We start from the raw sequence: 18995 nt of genomic DNA, 5'->3' as shown, positions 1-18995 counted from the left end.
CCCTGGATATCCTGTTGCCAGCATGGCTCCTTCCTGGAGGAAACAGACTAAAGTAACTGAGAACAGGAGGGACAGAGATGGGCTGCTCCATCACTGCTTAGGGAGAGAATGGGAGTGAACGTGCCAAGGACAAAGAGAGGAGAGGAGTCCTTCCATACCCTCCCAGTCGGCTTTCCCACTGCAGGTTTGCATCCTGAGCAGTCCCTAACCAAGAGCTGCCCCAGCCTAAAGGGCCACCTTGTGGAACAAGTCCACTTAATGACCATAGTAGAAAGAAAAAAGTGATAAGCCTCCCAGTCTGAAGTGACTGACTGATCTGATGTCCTTTGCTAATACAGAAGGAGCTTCTCCAGCACTGACTAGTAATCCAGAAGGCTCTAAGGCTTTAGTGAATGGGATTGGTCCAAAACCTGACCTCACTCTCATTTAATTTCATGCCAGCACCAATACACACCCAGCCACGCAGACCCTGTCTAACTAGTGAGCTGCTCAGACACAAAGGCGCTCTAATTACCATCCACAAGCCAGGCTGACAAGGATTTCAAGTGTTTTCATGTTTATGGAGATCAGAGAAACGTGTTCTGTGCATCTTTCCCACCGACGACAAGTATAAAATAAAACCAAACAAAAAACCCAATGCATTTATTAAAAACAGATATTTCAGTTAAGTTAACATCCTATAATCAGGATAGCCACAATTCCAGACACTCCGCTGCGAAGTGTAGTGTGTCAATAGCCACATCTGGATGATGAACATGCCATTGAATCTTATAAAACTAAAACACCAACAATACCGTCTTACATCCTTCAGACTGAGTGAACGTTATGTTACAATCACTTCACCAGGTTCACAATGGCAAAGCCTGCAGCTTCTCCATTTGGAGGGTCACATTTTCTACTCGGTTTCCTTCACTTACAAAGGCGAGCTGGCATGGCTGGGGGAGGGGCAAAGGGAGGAAATCAACTCCATCTATCCAGGGAATTGCAGCTGTTATTGCAAAAGGCCCCGGAGAGCCCATTATAAGCTGCTGTGCTAGGCTGTGTGTCCCTGGAGTGCCCCATCACGTGGTGTCTCCTCAGCCCCCAGCTCGGGGCCCCCAGGAGCGCCAGCGCCACGCGCTAGAGTAGGACAGCAGAGCCGAGGGAAAGAGAAGGGACTCGAGGCCACTTCTCGGGGCAGTTTCCGTGAAAGCCCGGGGCGCGGCCGCCCGCGGGAGGCACCGGCGCCCAGCACGTCGCCGCCTCCTCACACCCGCGGCGGCAGCGGTGCGCGTGTCCTCAGGAGACTCCAGCACTTGCAAAACCCCGCGCTCTACTCCGAGTACAGCCGGAACCTGGCGACTCTGCCCTGCTGGAGCTTCGCAATCTCATGTGCTCCCAGGAAACAGCGATCTTGAACCCGAGAAGGGGCGGACAGGCTGTGAAAATACACTTTCGAGAGGACCGAGGGTTCACTCCGCGCCTCGCCCTCCCCTTTCCCCAGCACCTCTCGGCCCCACCTCCCATCAGCATCACAGGCGCACCGCCTTCCCCCGCCACTCAGAGAACTTCAGGCAGTTGCAAAAGCGGGGGCAGAGAAAAGGTTACTTCTATTCAATTCCCCAAAACGTCCTTTCCCGGTGCCGCGTGTTTTATATCTAGAACCAGCACCCCAAAATACACGAGATGGGTTTTTTTAAGTGTCGTAAAATTTCAAGTCTGGCAGTTTGAGGTACTCCCTGAAATGATCTACACAGGTTCCTCTCCCCCAAAGTGGATCAGGAACCAGCCCTGGAAAGGTAAAGCAAGTAACTGGGATCATCCTCGTCCTTTGGGCGTTCGGCGATCCTGAGAAGCGCAGACTGTGACCACATGGTCGTCAGGCTGGAGGGCCCGGAGAGGCTGCGTGGAACTGCACGCTGCGCCACCAGGACTGGTCACGCCAATGAGGAGTCCTGCTGACTGTGAGCTTGGGGGGCGCTCTGTAATCTGCCGTAAATAGGACCAAGGAAGTCTTGTTTTTCAACCACATCGGGGCCCTCGACCTCAATTCCAGCGAAAACATTCGCGATTTTTCGATTCCTCGTCTTCATTAGTTATTTTCCCGCTTCCAAAAGCGCGAGTTCACCAGTCTGAGTAGAGACGCAGCCCTCAGGGGCAACCCCTTGCCCTCCAGGCAGAGGCTGGCGATGTGGCCACTCTCGGGGTGTTTGTTAGCTGCCGGGAACTAGAACGCCGTCGCCAGTTCTGAGCTGCGCCCTCCTCCCAGACGAGCCAGGGTCGCTGCAGGCCGCGCGAGGGCTGCGGGGCAAAGGGGGCTCGTGCCCTGGGGCCGACAAAGGGCCCAGGAGCTGGCGTCGGGGAAGTTTTGCGTGTAACTGCAGCCGTCGCGAATGAAGCCTCCGCACGGCCTCCTTGATGAGGTTCCCCGAGATCACGAGCTGCTGCAGAAGGCGGTGCGGGTCGTCGTCGCCGGTGCGGGCTTGAGGCTGTAGCCCGCGTCGCTGCTGCAGGCGGCGGGAGGCGGCGGCGTCCCGCAGCCATCCTCGCCGGCAAGGACCCGACAGCGGCTGCGGGGCGCCTCGCTTGGCAGCTCCCGAAGGCCCATCAAGGCTGGGCTGAGGGGGCAATGGGGACAGCGCGCTGGGGCCTGCGGCGAGCTCGGCCACAAAGTAGGGCGCAGCCCGGCCCCGCACCCGGCCGCGGTCCCCGAGGGCGCAGCGCAGGGCCCCCGGGGGCGCCGGACCCCCAGTCTCGGCCGAGGCAGGCGGCAGAAGCAACGGCAGAGCCGGGGCTCGGGCCTTGTCCGCCCGCACCACCGCCGGGGGTCGAGGGGGCGGCAGTGGCGGCCCCGGGGGCGCGCACGGGGAGGCAGGGCGGTCCTGCGCCGCGTCCAGCTGCAGCGTCTCGCCGATCTGGGCCACCAGCCGGTCCACCTCGCCCGAGCCGCCCAGAGTCACCGACTGTTCCAGCAGGAGGAAGCTGTCCTCCTCCTCCTCCTCTTCCTCGCCGGCTTCCTCTTCCTCCTCCCTCCGGCACGGCATGGCCCCCCGCGCGGGCACCCGGAGCTCTGCGGGAGTCGCCGGCGGCTCGGCTGCCCCCGGGGCTCGGTGGGCCGCGGCGGAGCCGGGCGCGGTGCTGAGGCCGAAGCCGGAGCCGGGGCGGACGCGGAAGCCGGAGCCCGCCAGGCACTCTCGCCGCGCGCCAGCAGCCGCGGGAGCCGGAATCCTACCGGCTCGGGTTGATTTGTAAACAATGGGTGACGTTGCCGCCGGGCCCTACCACCGCGCCGGGGAGGGGTTGCGCCGTACCGTTGCGGGGCGGGGCGCCCTCTGGGCAGGGGTCCCGGGTGAAGCCTTGATGCCTCTGAGCTCTACAGCCCTGAATGCTGTCTGCGGGGGGCACTGGGGAGCCGATCCTCGCTCTCTCGGCCGGGCGTGATCGGTATTTCCAGAAGATGGACACCGGCGTGGCCTCTGTTGGTTTCTTCCACACACAAGCAAGGACACTTACACCCACACACCCACACACTTCTCTCCCTTAGGCGCGTCAACTCATCTGGTTTTGGCGTTTGCACCTTTGTCCGGGATGCCGGCAATTTGGGAAGTGATGGCAGAGCGAGTGAGGCGAGTGATTGGGAGGAGAAGGCGTAAGGCTAGGGATCTGTCTGGAGATTAGGCAAACGAAGCTGAAAGAGATGAAAAGGAAGAAGGGGACCTTGTGGTGCGATGGGGGCGGAGGATTGGGAATTGGCAAAGAAAGGCCACTGTTTAATGTTTTTTTGATCAGGAGTGTGGGTATGTGGGGACCTGGACTGGGGCTGTCATTACTGGAGAGGAGGTTGCTCGTCTTGGGAGGGGCGGCGAGCTAGAAAGTTCTTTTAGGAAGAATGCCTCAGCCCAGTAGGGGAGTATCCTTTCTGAGGGCGTAGCAAGAGAAGAAAATGGTCAGCTATTTGGATGGAAATGGAGATACGGCCACCGTAACCCTTCATGATATCATGGTTGGCTTAATGATTAACCAAGACTTCATTTTTTAACAGAAAGAGGTAGAAAACGATCCTTTACCGTCACATTGCCTGGAGGTTTAAAATCTTTATTCAAGATCCCAAACCCTCAGGCCTAACTTACAAACCTTACACTTGTAGGTAGACTTTTGGTGGACCAACCTTTACAGGGAAGGGATAGTATCAGGGTGATGGAAATATTCTAAAACTGGATTATGGTAATGGTTGCACCATTGAGTTTGCTAAAAATCATTAAAATGAGTGAATTTTATGACATGTAAATTATATGTCAATAAAGCTGTTTTAACAATTAGCTGCAAAGCATGCACACACAAACACAGAAAACAGGCGGTAGAGAGCTACTTTAAAATATGGAGCAGGGGAGTAGCATGATTTAGAAAGAGACTGGAGCCTGGAGATCCAGATAAGTAGAAACAAGGGTCTTGGTGGGCAGTTCCAAGATGATAATTACAGGAGCAAACGTTTCGGGAGGAATGGGATGGAGGGAAGAGGTGGGAAGTTGTTAAAAAAAGAGTTGGGCTTATTTTTGTCAAGTGTGGAGGGAAGAATGTGAGAATAAAGGAGGAAGAGGCAGTTTGAAGAAAGCAAATGAATTTTTTTAAAAATTAATTTATTTTTGGCTGCACTGTGTCTTTAGTTGCGGCAGGCGGGATCTAGTTCCCTGACCAAGGATCGCACCCCGGGACCCCTGCATTGGGAGTGTGGAGTCTTAACCACTGGACCACCAGGGAAGCCCCCAGCAAATGAACTTTTAAATCTTGGGAATCGGGACTCCCACAGGGTGTCATAAAAATCATCACCTCATTTAGTGGATTCCTTAAGATTTTCTGTATATGAGATCACATGATCTGCAGACAGAGATGAAGTTTTACTTCTTCCTTTCTAATCTGGATGCCTGTTATTTTTCCTGCCTAATTGCCCGGGCTGAAACCCCTAGAACAACGATGAAGAGAAGTGGTGAGGGCAGACATACTTGTCTTATTCCTGATCTTAGGGGCAAGCATTCAGTCTTTCACCACTAAGTTTGATATTGGCTCTCTCTTTTTTTAAAAAATTTAATTAATTAATTAATTAATTAAATTTTGGCTGTGTTTGGTCTTCCTTGCTGCGCGCGGGCTTTTTTGTTCTAGTTGCCGCGAGTGGGGGGCTACTCTTCGTAGCCGTGCAGGGGCTTCTCACTGCGGTGGCTTCTCCTGTTGCAGAGCACAGTCTCTAGGTGCGCAGGCTTCAGTAGTTGTGGCATGAGGCCTCAGTAGTTGTGGCTCATGGGCTCTAGAGCGCAGGCTCAGTAGTTGTGGCAAATGGGCTTAGTTGCTCCGCGGCATGTGGGATCTTCACGGACCAGGACTTGAACCCGTGTCCCCTGCATTGGCAGGCGGATTCTTAACCACTGCACCACCAGAGAAGTCCTTGGCTCTGGGTTTTCATAGATGGCCTTACTCAGGTTGGGAATGTTCCCTTCTTTTTCTGGTTTGTTGAGCATTCTTTATTATGAATGGGTCATCCTCTCTATTTCTTTATTTGAAATATATTTGACATATAACCTTGTGTAAATTTAAGACATCCCCTCATTTACAGTCATTCATTTGAGAGTGTGGTCAAAGCAGCACTTATTAGCTAGAATATTCTGAACCTAATTAGTTAAAATTTTTAAGTGAAAATAAGTAGCAGCAGTTTAGAATTTTTGTTTTTATTTTTTGATTCAAAATTTGTAAACCTCATGCATGCATAGTTGTGTGTGTGAAAATGGTACAACCACTTTGGGAAAAGGTCTGGCAGTTTTTGTTGTTTTTTTTTAAATAATTGATTTTAGGGCTTCCCTGGTGTCGCAGTGGTTAAGAATCTGCCTGCCAGTGACTACTGAGCCTGCGCTCTAGAGCCCGCGAGCCACAACTACTGAGCCCACACACCACAGCTACTGAAGCCCGTGTGCCTAGAGCCTGTGCACTGCAACAAGAGAAAGCCCCGCAATGAGAAGTCCACGCACCGCAACGAAGAGTAACCCCTGCTCTCCGCAACTATAAAAAAAAAAAAAAGGATTGATTTTATTTTGTTGAGTGGATGCTTCCTCTTACAGTGATATGTGTTTATTGATATAGAATGATGTCATACTGTTTAAAAAAATTTTTTTTAATTTATTTTTGGCTGCATTGGGTCTTCCTTGTGGAGCAGGGTTCTAGGCAAACAGGCTTCAGTAGTTGTGGTGCATGGGCTCTTCCCAGACCAGCGCTCGAACCCGTGTCCCCTGCATTGGCAGGCGGATTCTTAACCACTGCACCACCAGGCAAGTCCTATATCTTGATATCTTGATTCCAGGTTTCCCAGGTGTATGCATGTGTTAAAAACTCATTGAATCGTACACTTAGAATTCACTGTATGTAAATTTTACATGAAAAGTAGAAACTACACAAATATTGATTTCTAGTTAATAGACATGCTGGGGGAAGTATACTGATGTTTGCAATTTATTCTCAAGTGCACAAAAATGTGAGATGGATTGATATATAGATAGAAGGATGGTTAGGACAGGTAGGTATATGATAAAGCATGTAGAGTAGAATGTTAATGTCACCGTATAACCCAGTAATTCCACTCCTAGGTATGTACATGAGAGATTTGAAAACATGTTCACACAAAAATTTGTACCCGAGTGTTCACAGCAGCATTATTCATAATAGCTCCAAACTAGAAGAACCTAAATGCTCATTAGCTAATGAATGGATGATAAAATGTTATCTATTCATACAACGGAATATAATTCATCATAAAAAGGAACTAAATAGTGTTATATGCTACAGCATGAGTGAACCTTGAAGACATTATGCTAAGCAAAAGAAACTAGACACAAAAGGCCACCTATTGTATGATTCCATTTATATGAAATGTTCGGAATAGACAAATCTTTCTATCTACAGATAGAAAGTAGATTAGTGGTTGCCAGGGTTGGGAAGAGAGGGGAATTAGGACTAATTGATAATGGGCATGGGATTTCTTTTGGGGTGATGAAAATGTTCTGGAATTAGTGGTGATGTTTGCACAATATAGTGAATACACTTAAAACCACCGAAGCACACACTTCAAAAGTGTACACTTTAAAATTCACTTTAAAGTGAATTTTATGTTATGTGAAGTATAGCTTAATTTTTTAAATGCTAAAAAAAATGTTAATGGTAGAATCTAGGTAGAATTAGGTGCTGGGTAATAGGGTAGTTCACTGTTAAATTCCTTCAATTTTGTTGACTGAAAAATTTTAGAAAAAAATAAATAAAATGTTAGAAAAAAATAAGCCACAGAAAGGGGGTGATTACTTCTGTGACTTCTTTTAGAACTGCCCAGGGCACAGAGGGCTGGCTCCGGGCTGACTCTTGGGAAGGAAGGGAGGAACTGTACACCTTGCTGGCATGTTACCTAGTGCCTGACAGGGCAATCCTGTGGATTCACACTCCAGGGTTGAAAAGATGTAGACAGTCTGCTGCGCGTTGGCTAAATTCTTGCCCAATGTGGAGGATTTCCAACTGTATGGCAGGAATGGGGCTTGCCACTGTTTTAGAGACCAGCGGCATCCCTGAGTGATGGGCCTTGGAAGCAGCAAAGCAGACACAGGCTTGCTCCTTTTCCCCTCCCTTCATTGCCTCCCAGCTCCCAGACAGGGAGGCTCTAGGAGCTGGGCTGGATGGGGAGGAGGGATTTGTACTGAGAGAATTTAAGAGATTAGGGGATTCACACTGAGATGCAAAGAGGTGCTAATGAGTTATTAAACACCTCTCTGTAGAGTAGCAGCTACAGAAAGCTGGAAACATTGGGAAGGCAGAAGTTGAAAATGTCTTAGAGACTGCTTATAGGGCAGGGAAGATAACTGTCCACTGGTTAAACGGGGTGCTAGGAATAGTCAGGTCTGTAACTCAGTAGTTAAAATGGATTAAAGGATTGGGCTAACACTGGTGCAACAGTGTGGAGTATTTTGCCATTTATAAAAGTAGAAAGGACTCAAGATTGGAAAGAAGGTTTAGAGGGATGCAGCCCCAGAGGTGGAGACTGGAGTAATGTACTGAGTAGAATAGGGTCCCTTCCAAATTCATGTCCACCAGGAATCTGTAAATGTGACTTTATTTGGAAATAGGGCCTTTGAAGATGTAATCAATGTAATGTGAGGTTGAACTGGATTAGGGTGGGCCCTCATCCAGTGGCTGGTATCCTTTTAAAAGAGGGAAATTTGGACACAGAGACACACAGGGAGGATGCCATGTATGGACAGAGGCAGAGACTGGAGTGATGTTTGCCACAAGCCAAGAAACACCAAGGATTGCCAGCAATCACCAGAAGCTAAGAGAGAGCATGGAGCAGCTTCTCCTGCCGAGTCCCCAAGAAGCAACCGACCCTGACAACCGACACATTATTTATATCAGACTTCTGGCCTCCAAAGCTGAGAGAAAATAAATTTCTGTTGTTTTAAGTCACCAGGTTTGTGGTAATTTGTTACAGCAGCCCTGGGAAACCTAGTGCAAGCAGTTTCAAGGAATTGTTTAAAATGTGTAAGCTATAGAGAGTCAATGGAAAAACTGAAGGCCTGAGAGCCTCTCTGATGGATTTTGAGTTATACTAGGCCCAGCCAGATCTACCATTACAACAGGAAAAAAGAACGAAGAGATGAAAAGACAAGGGACCACTACACCCTCACTGTATTTTTTTAAAAAATATTTATTTATTTATTTGGTTGCACCGGGTCTTAGTTGCGGCAGACGGGCTCCTTAGTTGCGGCTCCAGGGCTCCTTAGTTGTGGCATGCAAACTCTTAGTTGCAGCATGCATGTGGGATCTAGTTCCCTGACCAGGGATCGAACCTGGGCTCCATGCATTGGGAGTGCGGAGTCTCATCCACTGCACCACCAGGGAAGTCCCCCCCCACACTCATTGTATGTTGATCATGGGTAAAAAAATGGCCATGTCAGGAACACATCTCTACAGGGACTATTAGGATGATCTTACATAGGCTGATGCAGTTAACGCTCTTATTTCTGGGACTGTAGAAAAGACTGTACTGCCCTTGCCAAACCATGGCAGTGGGAATGGAAAAGTAGATGCTCCAACTTACAGAGTGATTGGCTATAGGTGTCAAAGGAAGGCAGTCTCAGATCTGCAGAGGCTTTGTGTCTGTCTGGATGGCTGGGTGTCAACAGCATCGGAAATTAGGAGACACACGGTCAGGTAGTATAATTCAGAATTTTTTAAAAAGACTTTAGTTTTATTTATTTGAATAGATAATACAGCCACGTGGTTCAAAATTCTAAAGGTCAAAATGAGTACAGTGAAAGAAAGCCCTCCCCCCATTCCTGTCCCCAGCCACCCAGTTTCCCTTCCTGGAGGCAAACTATACTAACACTTGTTGTATATTCTTTTCAAATATATTTTATGCATTTACATATATATTTTCTATATTCTGCCTTCGTTAAATAGTAGTTATAACAGCAGCTGCAGTTTGCCTCCCAGTTACTATCCTTCCCTTCAACACCAAGTTGTAGCAGCACCAGAGCCATAGACCACATTTTCCGGCTTCTCCTACAGCTAGATGGGGCCATGTGATTAAGTTCTGGCCAGCGGGGTGTAAGTGGGAAGTGTATGGTATTTTTGGAAAATCTTGCTATTAGGAAGGGGGCCAAGTGCCTCTCTTTTTCTTTCATCTCATCTCCTGGAATGTGGATGTGATGGTTAGAGCTCTAGCAGCCATATTGAACTATGAAAGAGCAGTGAATTTGAAGGAATCTCAAATGAGGTCTGAAGACACAAATACAGTCCTAGACTTCCTGCCTCCAGATCTCTTCTATGTGAGAAACAAATAACATTCTATCTTCTTTTTTAAATTTATTTACTTAATTTACTTATTTTTGGCTGCGTTGGGTCTTCGTTGCTGCACGCGAGCTTTCTCCAGTTGCAGCGAGTGGGGGCTACTCTTCGTTGAGGTGCACGGGCTTCTCATTGCGGTGGCGTCTCTTGTTGCGGAGCACGGGCTCTAGGCGCACGGGCTTCAGTAGTTGTGGCACGCGAGCTCAGCAGCTGTAGCTCACGGGCTCTAGAGCGCAGGCTGAGTAGTTGTGGCGCAGCTGCTTAGTTGCTCTGCGGCATGTGGGATCTTCCTGGACCAGGGCTCAAACCCGTGTCTCCTGCATTGGCAGGTGGATTCCCAGCCACTGCGCCACCAGGGAAGCCCAACATTCTGTCTTGTTTAAGTCAACCAGGAACTTTTAAAAGACAATGCTGATATAATCAGAAAATCTGCAAAGGTGGTTTGGAGGGCAATGCCAGTCAGGCAAGGCCTATGGGAAGTACTCAGATCAGGAAATGAAGCAGATAATAATAGTAACTACCATATATTGATTAAGTTTTTAACAGTTTTATTGAGATATAATTTACCATAAAATTCACACATTTAAAATGTACAATTCAATGTTTTTTAGTATATTTAACAGAGTTATGCAACCATCACCATAATCTAATTTTAGAACATTAGCATCACCCCCAAAAGAAACTTTGTATCCACTAGCTATACAGAAAAGCACTTTACACATATTATTTTCTTTAATCTTTCAATAACCTCTGAGTTTAGTATTATCCTTTTTCATGGATAAGAAAACCTAGGCCCGGAGTTAAGAAAATTTGTGCAAGGTCACACAAACTACCAGAGCCAGAACCAGGATTCAAACTCAGTTTTGGTTGATGCCAAAGCCTGACCTTCTCAAACCACTACCCAGGCGCTGTTACCCAGGTTCTGCAATCTAGTCTTTTAACTCTGCCTGGTTCTTGTTCCCCAAGGTCTGTTTCTTTCCTCCAGTGCCTCTGCCAGTTGTCATGCCTTATTTCTGGTCCCGTTGCCCATGCTCTTCATGTTTCCTTGACTGGGCTCATGCAACTTGTGTCTGGGCCCTAGCTTCTTTCCCTTTAATCCACTCTTCTGGCAGATCAACCTCCTAATGCCCAGCCCTGCTCGGGTTACTCACCACCCCCACTCCGAATAGGTCCACATTACCTCCTGAGTAAAACCCTCAGCTTCTTAACATGGTATCCAGAACTCAGAGGCCTGGCCCTGGTCCACTCATCCAACCTTATCTTGACCCCATAGAAGCCCTTTGCTCGTGTCACACTGGGCCCTTGCCGGCTTCCAAATGCATCTAATATGTTCCTGTCTCTCCATGTTTAGTCCTGTTCTTTTTGCAGAGAATGTCATCCCCCCAATTTTCTACCCATCTAAATCTTACTCAGTCCAGCTACAAACCTCCTCCAACAGGCAGTGGTTCTTCCTGCCCTCTGCCCTCCCACCCCATTCAGTTCCCCCAGCGGGGCTCTTACTGCATACTTCCTTTCCGTATTTACTTGGGCTGGCCTAGACTGTAAAATCCAGAGTCCTCTGATTGGCCAGAGTTATTTTCCCCACTCCTTTAGCCAGAGATGGCATCGATGCCACACAAAACGCACAGAGGATAGGAGAGCAGAGGACCCCTAAAGTGATGCTGGGCGCATTGAAACAAAAACTTACGTCCAGTAGTGGTGGGATGTAGTTTTAAGACCTGAGTGACCTCACTATTCCACTTATTACTTCTTTGATTTATTTGATTCACTTGTTCCTTTATTCATTGAATAAATAGTTGAGTGAGCAAAATCAAATACACTCCTTAACCCACAGAACATACAGTCTAGTGGGAGAAGCCAAAACAAATCAATCATATAAACAAATCTAGAAATGCAGCAAATATAAAACGGTAATCTGAGACACGGTTATTGAATCCTCCCAAGAAGGTTTTCAGGTTTCCTAATCCACATGATTGTGTAAATTATTTTAACTGGGTGACAAGCTTTTTATTTCACAATTAAAGTGGTCCTTTAAATTTGCATGTTCCAGAAGAGGTACCTTTGGGTTTAATTCACACTGAAGTGTGAATGAACGAGCAAGGCAGCCCTCTCTTCCTACATCCTTGAAAGAAGATGGATCCTATGGTTGAGGATGACTGCAGAGACCTAAGGGGGCTAAAGGACAATTTCCTTTACTTTCTGATTTTGATTGGGGGACACTTTTAAGCTGCCGCTGAAGGCTTCTGTCTACAGGACAGAGAGGTGGGGAAGCCATTGGGCCTTTGCTGACCTTCACCCTTCTTAGTTGCTACAGAAACTTTATGTGAAAAATTTCTCTGTATACCAAAACAGCCTCCACAAGAATGGGTTATAGTGGCAGGAAAAAAGGATCCCTCCAGGCTTCAGCTCACATGACAGTGGAGATAACACCCAGCATGGAGAGTTCATAATGTACTGGTTACCCTTCTTAGTTGCTATAGAAACTTTATGTGCAAAATTTCTCTCTATACCAAAACAGCCTCCACAAGAATGGGTTATAGTGGCAGGAAAAAAGGATTCCTCCAGGCTTCAGCTCACATGACAGTGGAGATAACACCCAGCACGGAGAGTTCATAATGTACTGGCCCATTCCTGAACATCACATATATGTTACTGCTTTGAAACTTACCATCAGCACATGGGGCCTCCTCACCTGAGGTTTGGGGTTTTTGATTAGAGCACCAGAGAGATTCCAATTCAAAACGATTTGGTCGGTTTGCGGGTCTTCCAACTCACTCTGCAAGACTCAGGACCACTGCCGCCTCCCTCAGACCCCGCCCCACGTCAGGCCAGGCAGCTTCAGGCTTTCAGAGAATTTGGTCCTTGCCTCTGCTGTGGCCCAGACAGCCTGGCCCCCTTGCCCTCCAACTACAGTCTGAGCTTTTGGAAGGTAAGATTCATGGCTCATTCAACTCTGTAGCCCCAGCGCTGAGCCCAGTGCCTGACAGATGGTGACTCCCAGTCAGAAATGCCCCAGGCTGCGCACGCTTCCAGTCTCCTCTCTGCCAGCCTCTTGCCACTGACCTGGCTGTTTCCCAGCTTGTTGTCCTGGCTGGGGAAAATGACCCCCAGAACTTTTACTCTGAGGTTCCAGCCCCGAACTCGGTCGTTCTTAGCTGCACAGAACTGGTTCCTCTTTCCTTCACCTCATTGAGTTCCCTCCCCGGCTCTCCGGCCCTGTGGCCAATCTTGAAGAGGATTCTGTAGCAAAGCTGGACAGTTTTCTTTTTTCAACATGTGGAATAATGTAGATGTTAGTCTTTAGTGTGTCTGAAGGAGACTGAAGGGTTAAGCTCTGCCCCAGCCCAGAATAATCAGGTGCCCCAGGAAGTAAAAAATTGGGAATGATTTGTAGCACACATTTGTCCTTTAATTTTTTCCCATTTTTGTAGGTAATTCCCCACTGGGAGAGCTTTGTTGGGAGACAGAGCTTCCCCCAGGCAGAAGGGTAGAGACAAGCGACCTAGGCCAAATCAATCAGATGTTCTCCCTGATGACTCTGCCTCTCCAGGGGGTGACGTGGGGACCCACGAACAGGTGGGAAATCAGCAGAGGGGTGACTGTGCTTAGACTCAAGTGGCACAAAATGGACTGAACTTGGCTGGGTCTCCAGCTCCCTAGCCCCCTTCCTTCCTGCCAGCTCTTCAACCTAGTATCCTTCCAACAAATCCAGTTTCTGTTATGGTAGCCAAAGTCAGTTTCCAGTGCTTGCCATCCAGATTGACATACATCTAAATGTACACCTGGAGGGGATGGTTAAAATAAACCAGGGAGCATCTATAATATGGAATACTACACAGTAGTTCAGAAGAGTAAGGGCAGGGAATTCCCTGGCGGTCCAGTGGTTAGGACTCTCCCTGGTCAGGGCAGTAGGATCCCACAAGCCGGGCGGCGCGGTCAAAAAAAGAAAAAAGGAAGAGTAATGGCAGATTTAGGTGTATCGACATGGAAAAATCTCTAAGATGCATGTATAAGGATAATATGTACAGCATTTCACCATTTATCTAAAAATTAAAATTATGTATTTCTCTATGTTTGTGTGTGTTACCATTAGAATGAGACACCATGAGAGAGCGACGTTTTGTTATGCCTGTATCTCCAGGCCTAGAACAGTGCCTGGCACATAGTAAGCATTCAATAGATATTTGTTGAATAAATGTATTGTATAGAAAAAGATCTGAACAGACACAAACAGAAAATAGTGGTTTCTTAGAGGAGGGGCTAGAATGTGGGGGGAAGTCAACAAGGGAGATTTTACCTGTATTATTAAAAATTTTTTTTTTCAAAGGAAAATGTCTTCATGTATTACTTGTGTAATTAAACAATATAAAAAGAAAAGAGCTAAATATTAACAGATGATGAAAAAGACATTAAAATAATGATTCCAAAGACTTTATCATAACAAATACAAGTTTTCTGGCAAAGGAAAGAGGGAAAGAAAGAAAGGGATATTACAGGTGAGTACATGATATTTTGGTGGGACTGTTGGCCTTTTTGACAAGAGAACAAATCATTACATTTTTTAAACTTTTTTCTTTTTTTAATGTTCAATAAGCACCCTCACCCTATCCCTATCTAGGCTCATTACTGATGTAAGGCTCAGAAATGCTTTTTGTACACATGATATTTTTATATTTTGGTGTGGGCATCAAAATGTCCTGCTTTAATTCAAGCCGAGGGAACAGCAAGAACAAAAGTGGAAAACAGATGCATCTGGGGACTCCAAGTCACTTGCATTGTTGGAGGGTGGGGTTAGAGGTGGGGAGGGGAGAGGATGATGCTGGGGCTGGGGTCATGGGCAGATCCTTCTTTTCTTTCTCTTCCATCTTGTTCCTTCTTTTGCTTCCCTCCTCCTCGCCCCCCCACCCTGCCCACCCGCCCCCATTGAGGCCAGGGCCTGGAAACACAAAGAAGATTCGAATACCACATCTGCCCAAAGCTCCAGGTCTGTTGGGGTAGGTAGATGGATTTTCAGTCACATTTGTGGCAGACTCACATCCATGCCTCTGCTCTTCAACCATCCTTTACAGCCTTGGCCTTCTTCCCTTCTCCGCACTTCTGAATTCTTGCGAGTCTGTTCTCTACTTTGGTATTTAGTCTTTCATAATTCTAAACTGTCTTCTGTTGTGTGTGACTTACATGTGTCCATTTTGTCTCCCTGAGTCCACTGTAAACTCCTTGAGGGCTGGGGCCACTTTTCTGTGACCTTTTGTTCAGCCAGGCTGTTGGAATCAAGAGGACTTTCTGAACTTTCCAGAATGCCTGCTGTACAGCTGTGCTTATCGTCGTTCTAACAATCAATAACTAGACCGGGTAAGGAAGATGATCTCTGGGGAGCCGTGACATCCTCGCAGAAACAGGGTGTGTAGGCTTGTCGGCTGGGGGGTACTTTTAGAGCACTCAGCAGTGATACTTGCTTGTAATCAGAAGTCACAGCAGGACAGCTGGTTTTGAGGAGGGACACTCCCCTCTCCAGGCTAAGCGATTAAACTGTAACCTCAAGAGTAATGTATGGTCCTTATCACACAGCAATGGAGATAGAAGTGTTATCTGAGAAGGGAGTTTGGCATTCTTTTTTTTTTGTTTTTTTGGGCCTCGCCGCGGAGCATGCAGGATCTTAGTTCCCTGACCAGGGATCGAACCCGTGCCCCCTGAAGTGTAAGCTCGGAGTCCTAACCACGGGACCACCGGGGAATTCCCGTGGAGTTTAGTATTCTTTTTTTATTTTTTTAAATCAGTCATCAATTTTATACACATCACTGTATACATGTCAATCCCAATTGCCCAATTCAGCACACCACCATCCCCACCCCACCGCAGTTTTCCCCCCTTGGTGTCCATACGTTTAATTTATTTTATTTTTGGCTGTGTTGGGTCTTCGTTGAGATGTGTGGGCTCCTCACTGCGGGTGGCTTCTCTTGTTGCAGAGCACGGGCTCTAGAGCGCAGGCTCAGTAGTTGTGGTGCACGGGCTTAGCTGCTCCGCGGCATGTGGGATCTTCCCGGACCAGGGCTCGAACCTGTGTCCCCTGCATTGGCAGGTGGATTGTTAACCACTGCGCCACCAGGGAAGTCCTAGCATTCTTTCTGTTTTTTTGTTTTTTTTTTTTAAATCAGTTGTCCCCTTTTTTTTTTTTAAATTAATTAATTTATTTTTGGCTGTGTTGGGTCTTCATTTCTGTGCGAGGGCTTTCTCTAGTTGCGGCGAGTGGGGGCCACTCTTTATCGCAGTGCGCGGGCCTTTCACTGTCGCGGCCTCTCTTGTTGCGGGGCACAGGCTCCAGACGTGCAGGCTCAGTAGTTGTGGCTCACGGGCCTAGTTGCTCCGCGGCATGTGGGATCTTCCCAGACCAGGGCTCGAACCCGTGTCCCCTGAATTGGCAGGCAGATTCTCAACCACTGCGCCACCAGGGAAGCCCCCCTAGCATTCTTAATATTCATCATCTCACCTTGAACATTTATCTAGACTTAGTGTGCGCCAGACACTCTGCTGTGAAGCAGCTCCTCAGAGATTATCTCATTTAATCTTCACAATACCCCTCTGAGAATTATCATTGTCCTCACTTTACAGAAAAGGAAATAGAATCAGAAAGTTAAGTAACTTGTCTGGGGTCACACAGCTAGAAGTGATGGAGCCAGATTTGAGCCTAGGCTCACTAACTCCAGAGCCCATGCTCTTAACATGGTGCTGTCGTTCCCCAAACATGAAGGACTTTGTGTAAAAAATGTCATCAGAACAGATGAACCAGAAATATGGTGTTCTTCCTAGTTGTAGTGGTAATAGTTTAAAGTTTTGAACATTTCTTCTGTGTGAAAGCATCAGTTTAATTCAGTCAGTCAATTAATTGATGTCCTGGGTGTCCTGGGGCCGGCAGGGGGGAGGGAAACCTGTTCACACTTCAGGGAAAGGGCAGAATTTGAGCCTTGGGTTCCCTGCTTTGTATATACAGCAATTATGCAACCTGGATTTTCCAAGGCTGTCTGGGGTTCAGTGAAAAATTTCACTGATATGTGTTTGTTGAATTTTGCATTTCTTTTCATGCATTTGTACAATAAGGACAATTTGTTAAACATAAAACTAAATGCAATTTTATTTAGACACTTTTACCAAACTTATAAATTCATCAATTGAAATAATCTATTAGAATACTTGATTCAATTTTTGATTTGGATAATAGAGCCTGAGGATTTACTTATTCATTTGCTGAAAAAATATTTTTTGAAGGCCACTATGTGCCACATGCCACAGGGAGCAAAATAGATGTAGCCTCCACCCACATGTGGCAGGATGTCTAGTTGGGAACCCTCCCGTGAAACAAATGGTCACACAAACTATATAAGTTGTGATAAGAACTATGAAGGAAGAGTACAAGTGTTATGTGAAAGTTTAGTAGGGGAACTGGTTTATTTGGGGGGGGGCATGGAAGGCATCTGAACCAGTGACTTTTATTTATTTTTTGATTTATTATTATTATTTTTTGCCACCCTACACGGCTCTCGGGATCTTAGATCCCCGACCAAGGATCAAACTCAGGCCCCGGCAGTGGATGTGCAGAGTCCTAACCACAGGACCGCCAGGGAATTCCCTGAACCAGTGACTTTTAAACTGAGATGTGAAATGCAATAAAGCAGGCCAGACAGAAAAACAACAGAGCAAAGGCTTTTGAGAAACTGAAATATATGTGGTTAGAGCTTAGTGAAAGAGAAGGAGAGTGCTGGGAGATCCTCAGGTGAAAGGATGTCAAAAGAACAACAGGGAAAATATTCCTAGAAAAATCCAGCAAAGAAAAATAATACAGAGAAAAAATTAATGCTTTAAGTTTACAATGTTCTCGCATCTGTTGCCTCAGTTAATCCTCACCAGAAGCCCGTGAGGCAGGGAGGGCAAGCATAATTATGGTTATTTCTCCCACTGAGGATTAAAGCTCAGCCAGGGACAAAATTATGCAGGTTTTGTCTCCATGATTCAGATCAGAGAGGCAAACTCTGTGGGTTCTTTGGAAAGCTGGAAGGGAGCGGGTGGAATGAAGAAGTGACCCCCCCGTATGCTGTCTAAAGAAAGCAGGCTGTGAACTAAATTTAATAAGTACTTCTTGGCTCCCACTCTGTACCTACAATTCTGGGTATATCAATCTGTATCAGGACAGAAAACGAATCTTGCATTTTAGAGAGTGACTCTTAAAGTCACTTTCAAGTTCAACAGATCTGTAATTCTGAGTTTTATACATCAGTACAAAATTTGAGCATTGGCTTGTTATTTCTGACCTGAACCTAAAAGTCGGTGGAATCCGAAGGGTTAATCAAAATGAGAAACTACAACTCCCGGCAGGCCTCGGGGCTGGGTTCCCCCCTCCTTTTTTTCCGCGAAGACTGGGGGCGACCAAGGACGGTTAGTTATTTGAATAGACCTATAATATCATGAAGCTGTTTAGGTTGAGGAGGGCCGGTCAAGTCATCCAATCGTGTAAAAGAGGGGAAAACACCTTAGCCAATCCAAAGGCAGGGGGGCGGGGTCGGGGTTGGGGGTGGTGAAAGAAGTTTACTGACTAAGATGGCGACTGAGGCGCAGAGTGAAGGGGAGGTGCCAGCCGGCGAATCTGGCCGGAGGTGAGACGAGCTCTTGGTCCAGCTGCCTTGGAAACGAGGCCGTGGGCTGGTCGTACTGATGCCCTTCCCCCGGGTCACGGTGACCCAGCGGGGCCGGGCTTTGTTTCTTTCTCCCGCGGCGTTTCTCATCTTCGCGCCTGCGGGAGCTGAGGCGCGGTGGTCCGGCCGCGGCGCTGGGCTCCAGCCGCGGCACTGGGCTCCAGCTGGGCCCCCGCTTGGTCCTGCTGATGCCCGTTGGGGGACTACCAGCGGCGTTGGCTGCAAACCGACCAGTTGGTGGTGGCAGCGCTGCCTGCCTTTGCGCTGAGACTCATCTTGATGGTGAGGAAACTCAAGCCCAGAGCTGTTAAGCGAATTTCCTAACGTCTAACAGCGCGGAAAGAGAACGCTGTCAGTACTTTTTCATCTCTTCCGAGGCAGTTTATGTGGTTAAGTCGGAGCACAGATTTGAGTGTCAGTTGGAAATGGGTTTGAGTCCTTGGGCCAGTTAAACATTAAAAAAAT

The 18995-nt window shown here is 47.5% G+C and overlaps 2 protein-coding genes across 9 annotated transcripts in view; one reads left to right on the top strand and one right to left on the bottom strand.

Annotated features, from left to right (window-relative positions):
* The window catches only part of ARHGAP19 (Rho GTPase activating protein 19), an 82313-nt gene that overhangs the window by 8049 nt on the left and 55269 nt on the right, over window positions 1-18995 (top strand). The window contains exon 1 of one of the 8 annotated variants that reach the window (XM_082406539.1): window positions 18388-18491. The exons of 3 other annotated variants lie outside the window; for them this stretch is intronic. In XM_082406539.1, the coding sequence (XP_082262665.1) occupies window positions 18436-18491 (56 nt within the window). In that variant the 5' untranslated portion in view covers window positions 18388-18435. Of the gene's footprint in view, window positions 1-18387; window positions 18492-18512; window positions 18882-18995 lie in introns of those variants that run through there. 4 more of the 8 variants (XM_082406540.1, XM_082406542.1, XM_082406544.1 and 1 more) reach the window with 4 other exon arrangements.
* FRAT1 (FRAT regulator of WNT signaling pathway 1) lies at window positions 628-3281 on the bottom strand. The gene has a single exon (XM_082406591.1). It carries the CDS (start codon window positions 3021-3023, stop codon window positions 2193-2195), a length of 831 nt encoding a protein of 276 aa, XP_082262717.1. The 5' UTR covers window positions 3024-3281; the 3' UTR covers window positions 628-2192.

Source organism: Balaenoptera borealis, assembly GCF_965194805.1.
Source record: "Balaenoptera borealis genome assembly, chromosome: 10".
NCBI lineage: Eukaryota > Metazoa > Chordata > Mammalia > Artiodactyla > Balaenopteridae > Balaenoptera > Balaenoptera borealis.
Note: the sequence above shows the minus strand (reverse complement) of the source record. Positions and strands in the feature narration are given on the sequence as shown.

What these genes read in the sequence shown, in the direction of transcription:
- FRAT1 (XM_082406591.1), bottom strand. Translation starts at nt 3,023, where the DNA reads ATGCCGTGCCGGAGGGAGGAGGAAGAGGAAGCCGGCGAGGAAGAGGAG.